Source organism: Helianthus annuus, chromosome 10, assembly GCF_002127325.2.
Source record: "Helianthus annuus cultivar XRQ/B chromosome 10, HanXRQr2.0-SUNRISE, whole genome shotgun sequence".
In the NCBI taxonomy this organism is placed as follows: domain Eukaryota; kingdom Viridiplantae; phylum Streptophyta; class Magnoliopsida; order Asterales; family Asteraceae; genus Helianthus; species Helianthus annuus.
In genome coordinates this window covers 68876773-68893843 of record NC_035442.2, presented here as the reverse complement: position 1 = coordinate 68893843, position 17071 = coordinate 68876773, and the positions used below count along the sequence as shown (strand labels likewise).

Genomic DNA, 17071 nt, shown 5'->3' with positions numbered 1-17071 from the left:
CTCAAATAATGTAAATTAACTTTATTTCTTGAACGACCATAAAACATAAATTTATTAATAATTTATTATTATTAATAAACAGACAGGACTAACAACACACATTAGCCCACTCCAAAGTTACACACATGCATTGGTATGTTACATCTTTCATTATTATTTTTTTAAATTCATTAAAGGTGATTGATCATGTGTTTTATTTATTTAAGTTGTCTAATTACATTATAATTGCTTTAAATAACAGTTATAGTTGAGATAAAATTTCAAGTAATTGACAAACATATACAAAATCATGTATTAAACAATGTTTGTTGACATAAAAAACGACTCCCTAAGCTAAACTACTCAAGGAAAAACATGCAACATAAACAATAATGTGAAATAAACTAAACTTCCATAATAAATCTTTTAACGAAAGAATTGTCTCGGTACTAACGCGCAGTATTAAATTACACTTATAATTGAAATAAATGAATACGAAAAAAATCACAACTTGCTAAAGATTTCTTTATACACAATATTTGTTATTTTATCTGTAGGTTTATCGTCCTTGTCTAGTATCAGTAGATTGGAGTAGATTGGACGACACATTAATGCTTCTAACCAATAAAGAACACAGAGTCGGCAACCTTTTTAAACCCGTTCTCCAAGCCACGATACCCACCTTTTTCGGTACCCAACTGTTCCGCTCAAACACATTAGCCGAGACCCCGTACCGCTTCCTTTGTAGCTCTTTTTTTATACTCCGAATAGTAAGTACCCCAACCCCATCCAACGCCTACATCCACTGATCCCTTGTGCTCGACATCACTGATTGCCCAACCAACAACGGAAGCTACTGAAGCTCCTACTGTCCGGCATCATTCAGTGCAGCCCACTGCCATTTCATACAACAATTCAACAATGTGCTAACAAATGGTCAAACCTTCAAACCAATGACACATTTGTGTATAACACTTGAGAATACATTACCTGTTGTGCCAACATCTTGTTTATCATCACCAATTCTTATATATAAGAATTTTCACCCTTGAAAAATAGAAGGGAAAAAATAACAAAAAAAATAGGAGGTAAAATGCAATGAAATGTAATATTTAACTTTTTTAAGAATTCATACCTTTATGGCATTGTGGTAGCCATTTGGCATTCCATGTGACATAGTAAAATTTTTTGGCAAAGAAGCATCGAGCTTAGTGCTTCCCCATGAAAACCAATGCTTGCTGCAACACTGTTCATATCAGGCCAGCTGCTCAACCTTAGATGTTGCTTCAAATAACAAAAACATATGACTTAATAAGCAAGCTAGGAAACGATGATTCAAACCGGTCAGGGTTGGGTTTAATGGGTTGACCTGGCTGGCCAGTTTTAGCGGTTTGATGGTTGGAACCGATTTTTATTTTTGAAAATTGTTGGTTTGTATAAAATGATAAGGATGGTTAATGGGTATATAAATACATATATACAAAACTACACATTTGAAAATAAAAAATAAACTAAAAAATAAGCTAATGATCAGGTTCCGTTTACTCTAGCGGTTACACGTTCCAAACCGTCAGCAACAGGACCAACAAACCGCAAGAAACGAACCGCATAAATCTCAAACCAGCTGACTTGCTTAGACGGATTATTTACAACTAAAAGTGCACTACTACTTAATCAAACCGAATAAATCTCAAACCAGTTGACTTGCTTCAATTTGGACAGATTAGTAACAATTAAAAGTCTAAACGTGCAATACTACTTGATCAAACCGAATAAATCTCAAACCAGCTGACTTGCTTCAATTTGGACGGTTTATTAACTAAAAGTGCACTACTGCTTCAGTCATTTTTATCATCATGCATACAGCAAGAAACAGTAAAGAAAAGCATATATTTTTTTAGCAAATCTTGAAATTATTGTAAAAAAAAGCAGAAATAACTTGATGTTTTGAATTAAAAAAAGTTATATCTTTAACCCCAAATCAAACAGCTCAATAATCACAAGGGTATGCTTTCTCTAAACTTATTTTCGGAGATAATCAACCTCCATTAAACAACAGCCGAATATGATCAAACAATAGACGAAATCATATAACCCAACAGAATCAACCAGATTATTGTTTTTGATTATCAGAAAGTTCTACATTTGATGAAGATAACCCAACAGAATCCACGATTTTGAGTTGATCAAGTTGTTTCTTACCACGACGAAGCAAATACTCGATATGTAAGAAATTCTTACGATCAATCGATTGCGCATTTTTACGAAACTCGGCTGATACGAGTGATTCAATGTGAGCCTGGTTTTCATGAGTTTTAGAACGCGCAGTTCTAAGAAATCCTCTGTATAATGAAAGAACTTGCTTTTGAATACCGGATAGCTTTTGTGCCCGCGATGCTCCCATCGCAATCTTATTTTCAGAGATATCCGCCTTCAGTTATAGATTCAAGTATACCGTTTTTTAATCTCTATATACTGACCCTGCGTAACAGTAAAAAAAGTAGGATTTCATTATGATGGTATGTAACAAAAAGATATAAAAGATCAATCTTGATATACTTTTGTTGCATGGTTCATAAGCTAGACTATAATATAATTTGGTCAACCGCATATTCGGTCTAAAGGCCCAAACAACAAACCGGTTCTAAATTTCATAATAACCAATATATGAACTGCAATTTTAAATTTTATTATCGAGTAAAGTACATGGATGGTCCCTATGGTTTACCAAATTTTGGATTTGGTCCCTAGCTTTCCAAAAGTACATGGATGGTCCCTGTGGTTTGCAGTTTGTAACGCATTTAGACATCAGTCAACAAATCTAAAGGTGCAAACCACAGGGACCATCTGTGTACTGTGTGAAAAAGTTGGGGACTAAATGTGTTACAAAAGTTCAAACCACAGGGACCATCTGTGTACTTTTGGAAAGCTAGGGAGTAAATCCAAAATGTTGGTAAACCACAGAGACCATCCCAACTGAAGATATATAGTGTAGCACCGAAGAATCAATGACATATAGATGTTGCAATATACATGATTATCTAGAAATTTGTCATTTTGGGTTACATTTAACTTCGAGTAGTGAAAATGGGGTAGGCTGTGGGGGATTGAGTTATGGGTCAAAACGGGTTGATTTAATTTCAAATGGGTAGTTTTTCATGAACCAGCATAAACAGGTTTCGGGTTGTGCGGGTCACTAACAAATTTTAACAACAGTACACTTCTAGAATCATGCAAATAATCATTGATTTAAAAATGGTTATAAGCAAAAGATGTTAAAAAAACAATTTAGCAATCTACTCCTACATTTGTATCAACTGACAACTGCCATGACCAATTAAGATTCAAAAACAATCTCATTCAAATAAACAAGCCCCATAACCTTATATTCAATATGCTTTTTCAATTCAATTCATATTTCATGAGCACACCGCGATCATATCTAAACAAACATAAAGTTTTCATATCAAATAATCCCAATTTGAACAAATGCATATCATATTCTATACCCAATATAACCCCCTTGTAAATAAAACATTGGCCCAATCTGACCCGTAACAGTATTTTAAAAACCCATATATGCCCAAACTTAGATACATGGATCAAAAAATTGCCCGGCCTAGGTAGCATTGAGTTCTGGGTCGAAACGGGTAGTTGTTTTACGAACCAACTCATATGAGTTTCGGATCGGGCAGGCTACTAACAAATTTTAACAGCATTACAGTTCTAAAATCATGCTTATGGTCACTAAATTCCCCTAAAATTACCTCACTGTTTTCATCAAAACAGCTAAACAAAACACAAATCAGTCTTTCTTTAACCTAATTTCACATAAGACTTCGATTCTTAGCCGATTTGTGTACCTAGTTCCCCAACATCATTTCACTATGTAAAGAATCTCGATTATTGTTTACAGAACACAAGATGGAACATAATCAAACTACAATCCAAATCAAACACACATTAATTTCAAGAAATAACTGCAGGCAATCTCCATTTATACAAGTAAACATAAACACTTTCTTATTCAAGTTTCACGCTAGGTTTCACAATAAATTGAAATTGAGGTTAATCATATGCAAAATCAAAAGAAAAATAGGATCTTTAAAGTCAATTAGGTAATAAAAGATAGAGAAAAACTGAACCTTGAGATGAATTAGTACAAATCGTGAGAGAATTGATCAGGTTTCCACTCGTTCGTTTGATTTGCAGCTTCTCAATGTAAGAGAAAACTGCTTTTGGAATTTGGTTGGAGCAAAATTATTTTCCACTCTGGATCTGCAGTATGAATATCTCGAGTAATTTCTTCAAGAAACAGCTAATCAAGCCGACAATACAGTCTAAATTAATATTCAAGCTACAATTAAGTAAATAAAAAAGGTCACGACACAAGAAAATATAAGGCTACTACCTTAGTGCGCCCATACGAATTCATTGCCATTCAAAGTCCTCAACACATGGAATTATCTTGGGTTGTCCGTAAACAGTAGCAAAAGACGAGAACACCAACTGCACAGCCAACATTCACGTGTAAGTATGGATAATAATCTTTGAATGAGAAAATCAAGATTCGGGTTGTGAATCCATTTATAGATTCAAGACAGACCTTGTTATAGTTGTACTTGGCCATGACTCGGTACAGGGTGATTGATCCAATTAGATTATTATCAAAGTAACGAAACGGATGAGCCATGCTTTCACCCACAGCTTTGAGCCCAGCAAAGTGTATGACAACATCAAACCTACATACAGTTAAATCAAGACAAACAACCATACAAAATAACATTAGTTTTAGGGATTATAGAATCCATGTCATCATAGATCATTTAAGAACCATTTGTGTCAAAATTAACCTAAATCAAGACTAAACACATTTACATGAAAATTAACATACTTAGACTGAGAAAACAACTTCTCTAAATCCTCCTTATTCCTGATATCACCCTGCAACAAACAAGTACCACCAAATTCAATTAATCTTACTGAAAAGTACTAACACTCTTGAATAGCAAGACTCGGAAACACAACTGATGGTGTAAGCTAAATAGAACAAATTAATATGACCATTTATCATATGTTGCCATCTTAGGATTCGAGGTCCAATTGAATATGCCCCCAAGACTTCCCAAAAGCTTCTCGCCCTGCATCAGAATATATAACTTCAATATCCAGATACATATTATAAATCTATTGATTCAGGTTGTGTATTATCTGTAACGGGTCAAATGGGTCGAATAAAAAAAGGTTAACTAAATGTGAACGGGTCAAATAGCTTGATATGTGTCCAAAAGTTAGTTTTTGATCCAGGGTCCCTCCTAAATTGTTTCTCTTAAAAAATTTAGATTATTACTATTTTTTTTAAATATAAACAAATAAGTGTTAGTTGATCAAGCCCGCCAATTTTGATCATTAACAAATGACCCGTTTTGATCTATACTGACATATGACCCTTTTTATATGCGCCTATTTTTACCCGGCTAGGGCTGCAAACAAACCAAACATTCAGCAAACAGTGCGTGAACCATTTGGCGGGAAGTTCGTTTGTGTTCGTTAGTTTAATAAATGAATGTTCACGAATAGGAAATTTCGTTTGTTTAGTTTAAATAAATGAACATGAACAGAGGTTGTTTTCGTTCATTTATATTTGTGAACGTTCGATAACGTGTTCGTTTGTTTGTGTTCGATAGTTCATTAGTGTTTTAAGTTTTGATATTTTAATAATTAAATATTTCAATATTAAATTAACCATTTAATAAGTATCAGTGTATTATATATTTTGTTCATGAACGTTTGTTTGTGTTCGTTTGTTTCCATTTGTGTTCATGAATTAATTTGTGTTCATGAACGTTCGCTTGCATTCATTGCCTAAAATTAACAAACGAACATGAATCTCGTTCGGTAAGAACTCATGAAGTATGATATAGAAAAAGAAACAATACCCTGCTAAGATCCTGTTCGATATCAGCAACAGTTATGTGGGTCCTAGTGATCTGCTCACCTTGTTGATGCAACGTAATCATAGTTTTAGTGGCATCTTCTCTTATGGTTTCTGCAATTTTTAACGCGCTGTTAACTGTTTTTGTAGTTTCTTCCGCTTTGTAAGCAACATAATGTTCCGGTTCTTGCACATCTTGGTTCTCCAAACCACCAAAATCAACAAAATCGTTTTTGTATTTGTTTCTTGATGGATAAGTAACTTTGTAACCTGATCCTTTAACCTCGTCATCATCAAAAAGAACGGCTCTTGAATCTGGGACCAACACAGAAGGTTCAGATGAAGTTCTTCTTGCCGCGTTTAAGGTTGACATTTTGTCTGACTCGTCATCAGAATCGAACGGATTTGAAGCATGTTGACCAGGGAATCCAGGGTCAACTGAGTTGGTTTTAGAAGTTTAATGGGGGAATGAGGTAAACGGGGTTTCTTGAGCCCAAACATATTGAATTTTGCTGCACGAAATTTGCGAAAGTAAAGAAACACTCCTAGAAAAACAAAAACAGTTCAGATTAGATCTGGTTTTGAAGTTAAAAGATTTCAAGAATATAACTGCACATCAATAAATGCAACGTATCAGACATGATGTGTCATATATATCTACACGCTAAAATGACAAAAAAAAGTATACCACGATAGCTAATTTATAACCAGCAAAAAACAACCAACTACCAGTCGAAAAGGTCATTTGTTGCTACAGTCTTGGTTTTAAAAAGCGTGAAGTGCACAAAAGCGACAAGGTCTAAAACCGATGCCCCGAAGCACCAGGCGCAAAAGCGCACCGCTTTGGCGTAAAAAATAATATTATTTTTTTATATTTTTTCTATAGCATTGTAGCATCATTTATCCAATATTTAGAGACAGTTAAGCTTTATATATGTTTTATAATATAATAAAATTTACATACATGTAGTCATGTACAACCTGAAAAGCATGTTGTACAAGCTGCTGCACAATAATATGAGGCGCATGAGGTGCATACATGAGGTGCATGCCTCAGGGTCAACTTTTTGCCGAAAAATTGAGCCTTATGTGAGCTTTTTGAAAAATAGTGCGCCATATGCTACTAAAAGCGCAACTAAACTCAGTAGTGATAAGTTGGTTTCTAATTTGTGATTAATCCGAAGTTGGTTGCTAAATCCGACGAAAATCTAAACATCATTTTTATTTCACACACTTTGCACTAACAATAAAACTTGCACAAACATTGACCAGAAGTTTGACTTACCGTGCCGCTTGTTCGTGAAAATATCTAGCAGGCTGCTTCTGCCTAAGAACATGCAAATCGCCACCGGGACAATACTCCATAACCAAACACGACAATTTCTCCGAAACAAAATGCGCATAAAGCGTAGGTAAAAACGGGTGATCCAAAATGCTCAAAATCTCCCGTTCCATATGCGCTCTCGGCATCTTTTGCCTTCGTTCCAAGAACTCGTTATCCATAACTTTGATAGCAAAAGGGTAATTTGTGCCAACTAATTCCGCAAGATAAACCGTACCGATATCCCCAGACCCAAGTTTCTTCAACAGATTGAAATGTCTCAATCCGAGAAACCCGTTTTGTTTCATCGTATGATTAATCGCCTGCCACCTCATATCTTTCGACATATGCGGTCGATTAATAACAATGCATCCACTGAGATTTCGTTCTTCGCTAATGCTAATGCTAGTACTCGTACTGTATTCACATATGCTGCTATTTGAACTTTGAGTGAATTCGCCTTTATCTCCGTATTTCGAGTTCTTACTGTGTAGAACCGAAATCGTTTTACCATAGTTGACCAAATCGTTGACTTTTCTGTTCATCCCGTTTTCCGTACTACTCGACGAAAGAGGCGACCGAGAGTCTTTCTTCGACTCGGTTTTCGCATCTTTTATCGCACAATTGCATTTTTGGCATATCAGTTGGGATTTCGCTGGAACGGATGCGTTTGAAGCGGTAGCAGCGGAAGTAAATTCCGGCTTTGACTTTTTCTTCACGACGGTCTTCGTCCGAATCACCGTCTTCACCGTCTTGACCACACGAGGTGACGTTCTTATCGAATTTCCTTTGTAACGTGATCTCGGTGTTGACTTACTCCGCGTAACATTATTCTTGTCACGATTACTTACTTAGTTGACTTTAGAGTTGACCGAATCCAATGAATCTTCGGGTCGAATTGGTGAACAAATTGACTTTGAAATAATCTTCTTCTCTTGCACTGGTTTGTTGGCTATCGGACTCGGGTGCACGCAACATCTCCTTCAAAAGGTTTCAGTTTCATTTTTTAAGACCCCCTTTCACTAATTAAAATCCCATCTTCTTCAAAAAAAAAAAAACTGGTAATTCTGGAAACACAGTATATAGCTAGAACAAAATAAGAAATTAAGCTAACAACTTTATGAGATTGATAAAATAATCACATTACCTAGATTATTATCCTTCAGAAGCCGTTTTGTTACGTTTGCTTGGTCCTCTAACGGGATTAGGTTGAGGACCACTCCATAATATCTCACACATCAACCCTACAAAAATATAAAATTTATGCACCCTCTAAAACTCGTATTAGCAGCTTGTTATCCAACATAAGTACAAATATTTATTAGCAAAATATACCTTCCTCTGGGGGCTCGCAAAACCAATCAATGGCTCTGATGTCAGAGAGCTTTACGCCATCAGTGCTAAAAGTGACATTTTGAAGAAGGATAATAAATAGTTTAAAAAAACACAAACAAATGTGTCTAGTTAACCTGGATCGGATTGAGCAGCGATTGGCGGAACATAGTCGGGAATGGTAGGAAAGCTAGGTTTTGAAACGACACTCATGAAACCGATAATTATAATATATCTCCCTAAATAAAATCAAAGAAAATGTCTGATGGTGAGAGTCAAGCACGAAAATTATTTTAAAATCGAGAAATAATGTTACCATCGAATTGGACCACTACTTGAAGAAGATTGCTTCCGTATTTAAGCATGTCTGTGACAGGTGTCGGCATCTGTGGTGCAGGATCCTGATGAAGAAATTAAGGAGCCAGAAACATGTTAGTGTTCACCCGTCACCAAGACCACATCATAGTACAAGTTACGGAGCAGTCTGTGCAAACCTTGCAAGTACAAGTCCTTCTATCGACTCCTTCCCCATTCAATAAAAAACTATCAAATCAAGAGAAATGAATAATAGATTTGCCAATTTAAACACATATGTATATTCATCAGTGAAAAGAACGTGCATACTTGACTTGCTGAGGACTTATGAGGCATGATGATGTCTCTACATTATCCGTTCGAGCAACAAATAAATACTGCACGAAAATTAAATACCCACAATTTGATTAAAACAGATTTATCGGTCATCATACATGATAAAAGCTAACACTTCTATAAGAAATGCTTACTAATTTGTCATCAGGAGAAGTTCTTGAACTCTTTGATATATACAGATCCGTCACATATGAATCATAACCTGGCTAATAATATACACAGCACAACAATTTAATCACAGATTTACATGATACCTTTCTTTAAAATAATTTTAAAAAAAATGAACAATAATACCTTGGTCTCAAAAAGAGAAAATATTTCACCCATTTTCATTCCTGGATAGACCCTGAACGTAAACTTCTTCCAATGTAAATTCATGATTCTGAATAAACTTCATATAAAGACAAAGATGATACAAAAATGGCATATTACTCTAACAATAATAACAACACAAAATAAGGCATTGATTAAAGAATCTCCTAGCTACACATACCGTTTATGTAACATTTTCTGATTCTTGAAGTCATCCATCATTTTCTTCACAAACTCTAAAGTTACTACATCTCCCTCTATTCTTGCACCAACATATTTTGGTTCCACGTCTGTAATTAAATAAAAACATATAAAAAACTTCATCATAGCACATCTTTCGCTTTTGTTGGAATCAGACTGGGGAATTGGCAAAACAAACAAATTAACAATTTTTATGCATTCAGCATAAAATTATGGTTTGTTTGCAATATAAATCCATGTAATAATTGGAAAGGCTCATTAAGTAGACGTGCCTGCCTCCTTTTTCAGACCAGCTAGTCTCGTAAACTCCACTGGCAGTATGAAAAGCCATATCAAGCATGTCTTAATGAATCGTACCTATTGCAACACCATCAATAGGCATTTCGTCGAACACATAGATTGCAAATAAAGACGAACATGTTTAGGGTTAGAATCAAATACGAGGGATTTCATCGAACACCTGGTGGGTAATAATTTCAATACCTGTTTGGCGATAAGCTGTTGTTCCACGGGATCTTCCATTGCACAAAAGAAACCTTGATTTTGGAGACGTGTTGCTCATTATCTTCATCAGAATCTCCAGCGTAACTATCCAAGTCCAATGGAACAACTGAAACAAAAATACTAAAATTGTAAATTGATTAAACCCTAACATCAAAACGGTATTACAAAGTTAAAACAAAGCAAGATAATTGTAAAATAAACTCACATTGGAGTGAAGAATTGAGAACCCTGAACACCGTCATCCTTTCATGTACCAACGTACCGTCCATTTTGACTCAGAGCATCCAAGTATTAGATATAGAATATTGAACACAAAACCCTAGAGCTGTAAATAAACAAACAAAAGATGAACATACATATTTCAAAATCAAGTTGAAAGCCTACTGTTAGGTGGATGATGAACACTGGAAGATAAGAAAAATTGTACCTTTGTTTCGCAAATCGAAAGATATAACTGATTTGAAAATAAAAAACAGTAGGGTTTCGATTGCGACCTCAAATATACAGAATCGATGGTTAAAAGGTAACTTGGGAATCACCATTGTCGATTTGCTGAAGAAGATTTGTGGATTTGTTGAAGAAGATGCATATGCGCCGCTAGGGTTTTGAGGGTGACGATATAGAAGAAGGAGTTCTGATAGAATGAAATTAGAATTAGGTATTTTAGAAGGATTATATACCCGGGTCAAACTATTCGGGTATGGTTGTTGCCATTCGGATCCCGTGTAAAAATTAGACATTTCCCTCATTTTTCCGCCAAAAATCTAGTGTGGTTGCACCACAACGCGACACGTGTCCCAAACCTTATTCATTTATTATATATATATAGAAGATATAGATAGCTTGGAAGAAGACAGATTAGTTGCTCGTATCACATGGGAAAGACCATTTTTGTCTTTGTGCCCACTCTGTAACAGATCACATCTTACCCACAATATGTATATAATTTAGAGATATTTCAACTGTTCCAGAAAAAAAAAAGATATTTCTTCAAAGATGATCAAATGTATATAACTAATTTATCCCCCGCTCGTGTTGCGGCACGTTAAACTGAATATTTTTAAGTTTGATAAGATGTACGTATGTGTATTGATTACTTGTACATACTACTAATAATATGATTTCAATAAAAATTATATCGAAACGTAAATAAAAATACGTTAGTGAAAGAAAAAAAAAATATTAAAGTTTAGAAACTGTAGAGTAACTTTATTAAAGTCCATAAATAGTAGCTAAACACGTCTAAACTTTATTAAAGTTTAGGAACTATAAAGAAAACTGGGTAAAGTCAGGGATATTGAATATAATCATCATCATCAATCATCAAATCATCATCAATCATCATCAATCATCATCATCATCATCAAATCATCAAATACTAATAAAAGACTCCAAATAATGCCACATGGCAATACCTCCTTATTCCTCATATATATTTGCTTAGATAATTATTAAAAATATATCTATTAAATGATTCTTATTTTCATATCAAAATAATGAAAATAATAAAGAAAAAGGTTACTTCGATGCTTATCCGTTGATTCATTTTGTTTTAATTTTTATTCTTAAGCAAATAGACATTTTATTTCTTTAATATGTTAATATTAAATTAATTCATTAATTAATATGAATATATCAAAATCAAAAGCTTTTTAACCATTAATTAATTATTATAAAAAATAATTGTTATATCGCAAAGTTAATTGTTTATAAATTATTATTAACCTATAAATAAGCAAGTTGAATATGCATACATGTGTTGTAACATGTGCTTAAGATGTTTTTAAAAAAAAAAAAAAAACTAGAATTTTTCTTTTTAACTCTAAAGTTTTTATCTTTAACAATTTAAATTTAAAGTTTAATTTTTGTTTCCTTTTAACCCTAAAGTTTTAATCTTTAACAATTTAAGTTTAAAGTTTTAATCTTTGGTAATTTAACCCTTTTGATTAATTTGATTTTTTCACTTCTAATTCAAAAGTTTCTATCCTATATGATTTAACCACTTTGATTAATTTGATTTTTCACTTCTAATTCAAAAGTTTCAATCTGTTGCAATTTAACTACTTTGATTTTTTTTTTACTTATGTGTGGTAATCTTGGCTTTTGGGGGTTTTCAAACAAAAAATGGTTATGCATATGGTTGTTAAAACCTTAGCTTTTGGGGGTTTTTTAAAAAAAATTGATTTTTTTTACTTTTCACCCAAAAGTATTTCATAAATTACTTTTAATCCAAAACTATTTGTTTTTTTTTTTTACTTTTAACACAAAACTTTTTATCTTTTGCAATCTATCCTCACAACTATTTTTTATTTTCAGCTTTGGTCCTTTATAGTTTTTGTTTTCCGCAAATTTTTCGCTTTATACTTCGTTCTAAATTTTGTGACTTAACACATCGGAACGTCGTCTTTGGTTTAACGTTTTTACGTTTCGTTCTAAATTTTACGAGTTAACACGACGCAACGTGCGTGTGTGGGTGAATGTTTTTACATCGTCTATTTTTTCCCGTTTGACAGGTTCAATATAAGGTGCGCGTCTTAAATCGATTTAGTTATACTAAAGAATTCCCGCCGCAATGCGGCAGGTCGTAATTCTAGTTTTTTTTTTAATATAAAAATAAAATTTGCGCTACACAGGTTTCAACCCCGGGTCTATTGATTTCACTTAACCTTACTTGCAATATCTAAACTACTCCACCACTTGCTCTTTTAAGGCTAGAGTCTGCAATGAATTTTATATATACCGACTTGGAAAAGTGAACCACCAAAAAATAATAAAGAGAGTAAGTGGATGTCACATGACATCCATTCGTTAGGTCCGCCTCTCTACTGATAAAAAAAATCACTACTCCCAGCAATTTTGACTGTACAATATCCAAATGATATGCATATTTACTTTATGATGTGTTTTGATAAATATTACGTAACAAACCATAAGTTTGTTTTAACCATAAACTTCATTAAAACAAGCGAACACCTATCCCTGTCAAACCATGAGTAGTAGCGTTATGTTTTAAAGAAAAAACTAACCAAACATGTTGGTAGAGAGATCATCAAACCAAATTGGTTTGAACTGGTTTTTTAAACAAAATCACTTGTTTGCATTAGGTTTAAAAAAGACAAATTGGATTTAAATAATTTCAACTTTCTCAATTGAATTTAAATAATCTCAACTTTCTCAACCAGGCAAATTGGGGCAGTATTTCGAGGTAAATTTTACAACAATCAACTCGTATTCTCGTTCTAATCAAAAGCCCTAAAACATCAGTTTGTAATTCGAAAAAAAAACTTAACTTCGTTAAGCTATTTTTAACGCAGACTATTATCGGCCAAACGTGGACAAGTTCGGATTATTATCGGTAAATAACTGAGTTGGGATTATTATCGGCTAAATAGAGAAAATTCTAATTATTTAAATCCAATTTTGCCAAAATAAACGACTTATTTAGATTTAAACTCTTCAATGGGTATCAATATATTTTATGAATCCGTTTTAACATATTTACTTTTACTTTAAATATATTATAGTGGAAACTAACTTGTATACATACAGCTAGCTTTGAGGTAACTTTTTCAATATATTCTAATTCTATTATACATTTTATATATACGTTAAATCCAATATCATCTTTTATGAAACTAAGTATCCTCAATAACTATAAAGTTTTGATAAGCTCATCTAACACTCATACTTAACATATTGATGAAACAATGGTTAACCGGGCAGGGTTAACACACTGGTCTCGTCAAGAAGGGTTAATCCCTTCCTCTCGAGGATCGCTGGCTAGATCACCGGTGGTTGATCTCCTGCACAAGGAAACAAACCGTGACTCGTAACAAGGAGGATGGGGTGGGGGGTGCTCCTTGTTACCACTCTCCGGCGTGAAAATCAGTAGTTTGCTTGAGAAGCAAAGTAAGATAGTAGTAGTAGTGAGAGAGTTGTGAAGAGATACCTCAAACCTGGTTTGGGGTTGGTATTTATAGCCGAGGAGTGAAGGAGGATGATGATGGATGGACTGACGACGTGCTGCACCTTTGCAGGTGTGTCAGGCTTGTCGGTTGTGGAGGTTACGCCACGTCAGTCCATTGCTTACGTAGCTCTGACAGGTAACTGCCATTGGTGCCACTTGCACTGTGGTGTCAGTCCCACTTGTTGAGTGCATAGGACGCGATGCAAGCCGCATCGCTACATGCGGTAACGTCTGAAGTTACCGCGTCTCCTACTTGTGATCAAGGAATACGCGAGATGCGGTGCTAGCCGCATCGTCGTCCGCGGAGACTATTTGCCTGCATCCCTTGTCGTGACGAAAATGCCCATATGGTGCGGTGCCAGCCGCACCGTTATGTTCATCTTCTTCTATGCCTAAGGTAAGACTTTCTTGTATTGATAGAAGTGTTTACTGGATGCGGTGCGAGGCCGCATCGCTGTGAATACTTCCGTTTTCATACACCAGATGTGATGCTATGTCGCATCACTCTACCGTTCTCATGTTCCATATAAGTCCTCCTTCGTTACTAGATAGGTTGGATTCAACCCTTGTGCCGACGCGTTCTCGCATGGGCACAAGCAGGTTGTTAGCTAGTGGGGGTTTTGATAAGGGTAATGGTCACTCGCGGTCGATGCTGACGCGAGATCTGGGACCATACCCCTTCAAGTCCCCCCAGTCTAATGTTGCTGCCACATACAAGTTGTATGTGGGAGGAGTACTGGACTATGGTGTTTGGAAGGTAGTTTGGAGTCTGGAGAAGATCCTAGACCATGTGTGGTCTTTTCTGTATGTAAATCAAGCTGGAGGTCTGGAAGGGTCATCTGACGCCTCTTCCGTATCGGTGAAGGAATTTCGTCTGATGCGAAATTCTCAGCCGATTTATGTCACCAGGTGGCTTGCCACTTGTTGTTGTGCCGAAGGTCTCTTGGAGACTTTGTTAGTAATGCTGCACAAACTTCGAACCAACCTCTGAGATGGTGGTTTGAAGGTATGCACAGGCTTTCAACCTCTGAGAGGTGGTCTTGTCTTCAAACCAATTGTTGAATTGGTGCATGAAGAAGAAAAGAAACTTTGGATCAATCTCTGAGATCGGGATCAAAAGTAGTTGATGCTTGTAAGTGCTTTGCTCAAGCTCTCTGTTCAGCATCTAGTCGTGAGATAACAATCCCTTTTTTGTTGGGTTTTCGTGTTCGTCGTCATAGCTCTCTAGTAACCGCACGTCCTTTGCGGTTACCTCGTTGCGTCATTGTTGGCCATGTTTGGTCGAACAATGTAGATTTGTACTATGGGTAAATAAACATGGTCATAGGCAAGGGTATGCCCACCATTGTTTATTCTATGCGGCCCATAGGCGGGCAAACAAAGTCATAAGCAGACTTGTTACCGCTGTTCGGACGCTTGCTGTTCGACAAGGGCTCGTTTAGAGCGCTTATCTGCGTTCGTTTTGGAGCCACTTACCTTCCTGCTCCAATACCGAGTTTGCCTTGAAGTAGCTCCGCTCGGTTATGTGGAGTTAGCTTGGCTCTTCCGTAGCAACCAGTCTGCGGAAGCTATGGTTATGTCCGCAGCTACTCGTGAGTGTCTGCGGTTTTGCATTCCCATATTCGCTCGAAGCGGGTGTGTTACTCGGATGTAGCTCTTGAAGGTTCAGGAGTCAGGGTTGCTGATGTGCGCGCGCGTACATTCCCTTCCTTCTTTATGTTAAAGAAGGTGTTCATGTACCCTCTGTGGTTGTGAACCGGACAGAAGGGATTTGAAGCTTGAAGAGAATGAAGGCGATGCGGTTTACCTGTGTCTGAGATGCGGTTCAGTCCAACGAACAACGCTGGTTCTGAGCATCTGACACACCTGAACGGGCTCGTGTGTGTCATGTCCGCATATTCCACGTGTGCTCGTGGGTAGTGCGGGTAGGTATTATACCCCCTTATAGTGTAGAGATATATATTTTTGCCTATTTTTAGGGGTATGTTAAAAAACGACATGCGGTATGGGTTATGGTGCGGTATACCAGAGAAACCGCATGCCGCTTATAATTGGATAATGTAGTCGCTTTTTGTTGCATACGTGGCTGATCTCACGTGTGAGTTGGTGGAAGTTGGTGAGATCTTCCTGGCATGTGCTGAAATGAAAGGATGTTTGCACTGCCCGAGGCATTAAATGCACTGTAGCAAAGAGTGTAAACGTCTCCTATGTCAGGCGCGTGGGCGGCCACGCGCGCGTGATAACCGTCAGCGAAAACGGCGCTTGACACGTGGTGTCGCGCAATTCGCTCTTTTTGAACGTGATGATTCGTTTTCTCCCTCCGCATTAATTGCGATGGGTATATAAGGGGAAACCGTTCATGGTTTCCACTCACTTGTTCGAAATTTCAAAAATTTGCCGGTGAGAGAAAACTTGTTCTTTATCTTCTCCGACGATATTTCTTGAAGTTCCGGTGAGGTTTTTAGTTTTTCCACTCACGTTCTTTCATTTCCTCGATATTTTCTGATGGCTGAACCATCAAATCCACACAATGTGGAGGGTGAAAACCCAGAGCCATCTTCACCGGTGGCGGCGGAGGAGGAGGAGGGAGGAAACGCCGGTGGTGGTTGCCCGGTGTTAAGGGGGACCAAGAAGTCTTTTGATCGTCTAATGCTTGACGTTCAAATGCCCCCTGAATATGGGGCAGTTTACCCATCGGAAGGCGACACCGGTGCCGATGCTCCGGCCGGTTATGTGACGATGTGGGCAGATTTTTTTGGTGATTGTAATCTTCGATTACCGTTGACTGTTTTTGTTGTCGAGGTTTTGGAGTGGTACAAGGTCCACATTTCTCAACTGAGTCCGTTTGGTATGATCCGGATTCGAAATT

General features: G+C 36.4%; 1 protein-coding gene, 3 long non-coding RNA genes and 1 pseudogene across 4 annotated transcripts; all 5 read right to left on the bottom strand.

Moving 5' to 3' along the window:
- Positions 1-791: 791 nt before the first annotated feature.
- Positions 792-2289, bottom strand: LOC118482802. The gene is made up of 4 exons (XR_004868858.1): positions 2182-2289; positions 1115-1263; positions 970-1026; positions 792-874 (listed from the first exon to the last, which is right to left on the bottom strand). It is a non-coding gene; the product is annotated as an uncharacterized LOC118482802 (long non-coding RNA).
- A 2325-nt stretch (positions 2290-4614) lies between these two features.
- LOC118482801 lies at positions 4615-4924 on the bottom strand. The gene is made up of 2 exons (XR_004868857.1): positions 4874-4924; positions 4615-4721 (listed from the first exon to the last, which is right to left on the bottom strand). It is a non-coding gene; the product is annotated as an uncharacterized LOC118482801 (long non-coding RNA).
- Positions 4925-5033: 109 nt separating this feature from the next.
- LOC110881175 lies at positions 5034-6415 on the bottom strand (annotated as a pseudogene).
- Positions 6416-6501: 86 nt separating this feature from the next.
- LOC110881176 (serine/threonine-protein kinase KIPK1-like) lies at positions 6502-8213 on the bottom strand. The gene is made up of 3 exons (XM_022129527.1): positions 8151-8213; positions 7200-8068; positions 6502-6523 (listed from the first exon to the last, which is right to left on the bottom strand). Exons 1-3 carry the CDS (start codon positions 8211-8213, stop codon positions 6502-6504), a joined length of 954 nt encoding a protein of 317 aa, XP_021985219.1.
- Positions 8214-9209: 996 nt separating this feature from the next.
- On the bottom strand, positions 9210-9562 carry LOC110881362. Its single transcript, XR_004868856.1, has 3 exons — positions 9513-9562; positions 9353-9424; positions 9210-9259 (listed from the first exon to the last, which is right to left on the bottom strand). It is a non-coding gene; the product is annotated as an uncharacterized LOC110881362 (long non-coding RNA).
- Positions 9563-17071: the final 7509 nt, after the last annotated feature.

Excerpts from the sequence above, each read along its gene's own strand:
- LOC110881176 (XM_022129527.1), bottom strand. The coding sequence starts at position 8,213 with ATGTTGCGTGCACCCGAGTCCGATAGCCAACAAACCAGTGCAAGAGAA. Across the intron at positions 8,069-8,150 it reads GAGAAGAAGATTATTTCAAA|AATAATGTTACGCGGAGTAA; the intron begins GTCAATTTGTTC and ends AATCGTGACAAG. Across the intron at positions 6,524-7,199 it reads TTTCACGAACAAGCGGCACG|TTATATTCTTGAAATCTTTT; the intron begins GTAAGTCAAACT and ends ATTGATGTGCAG.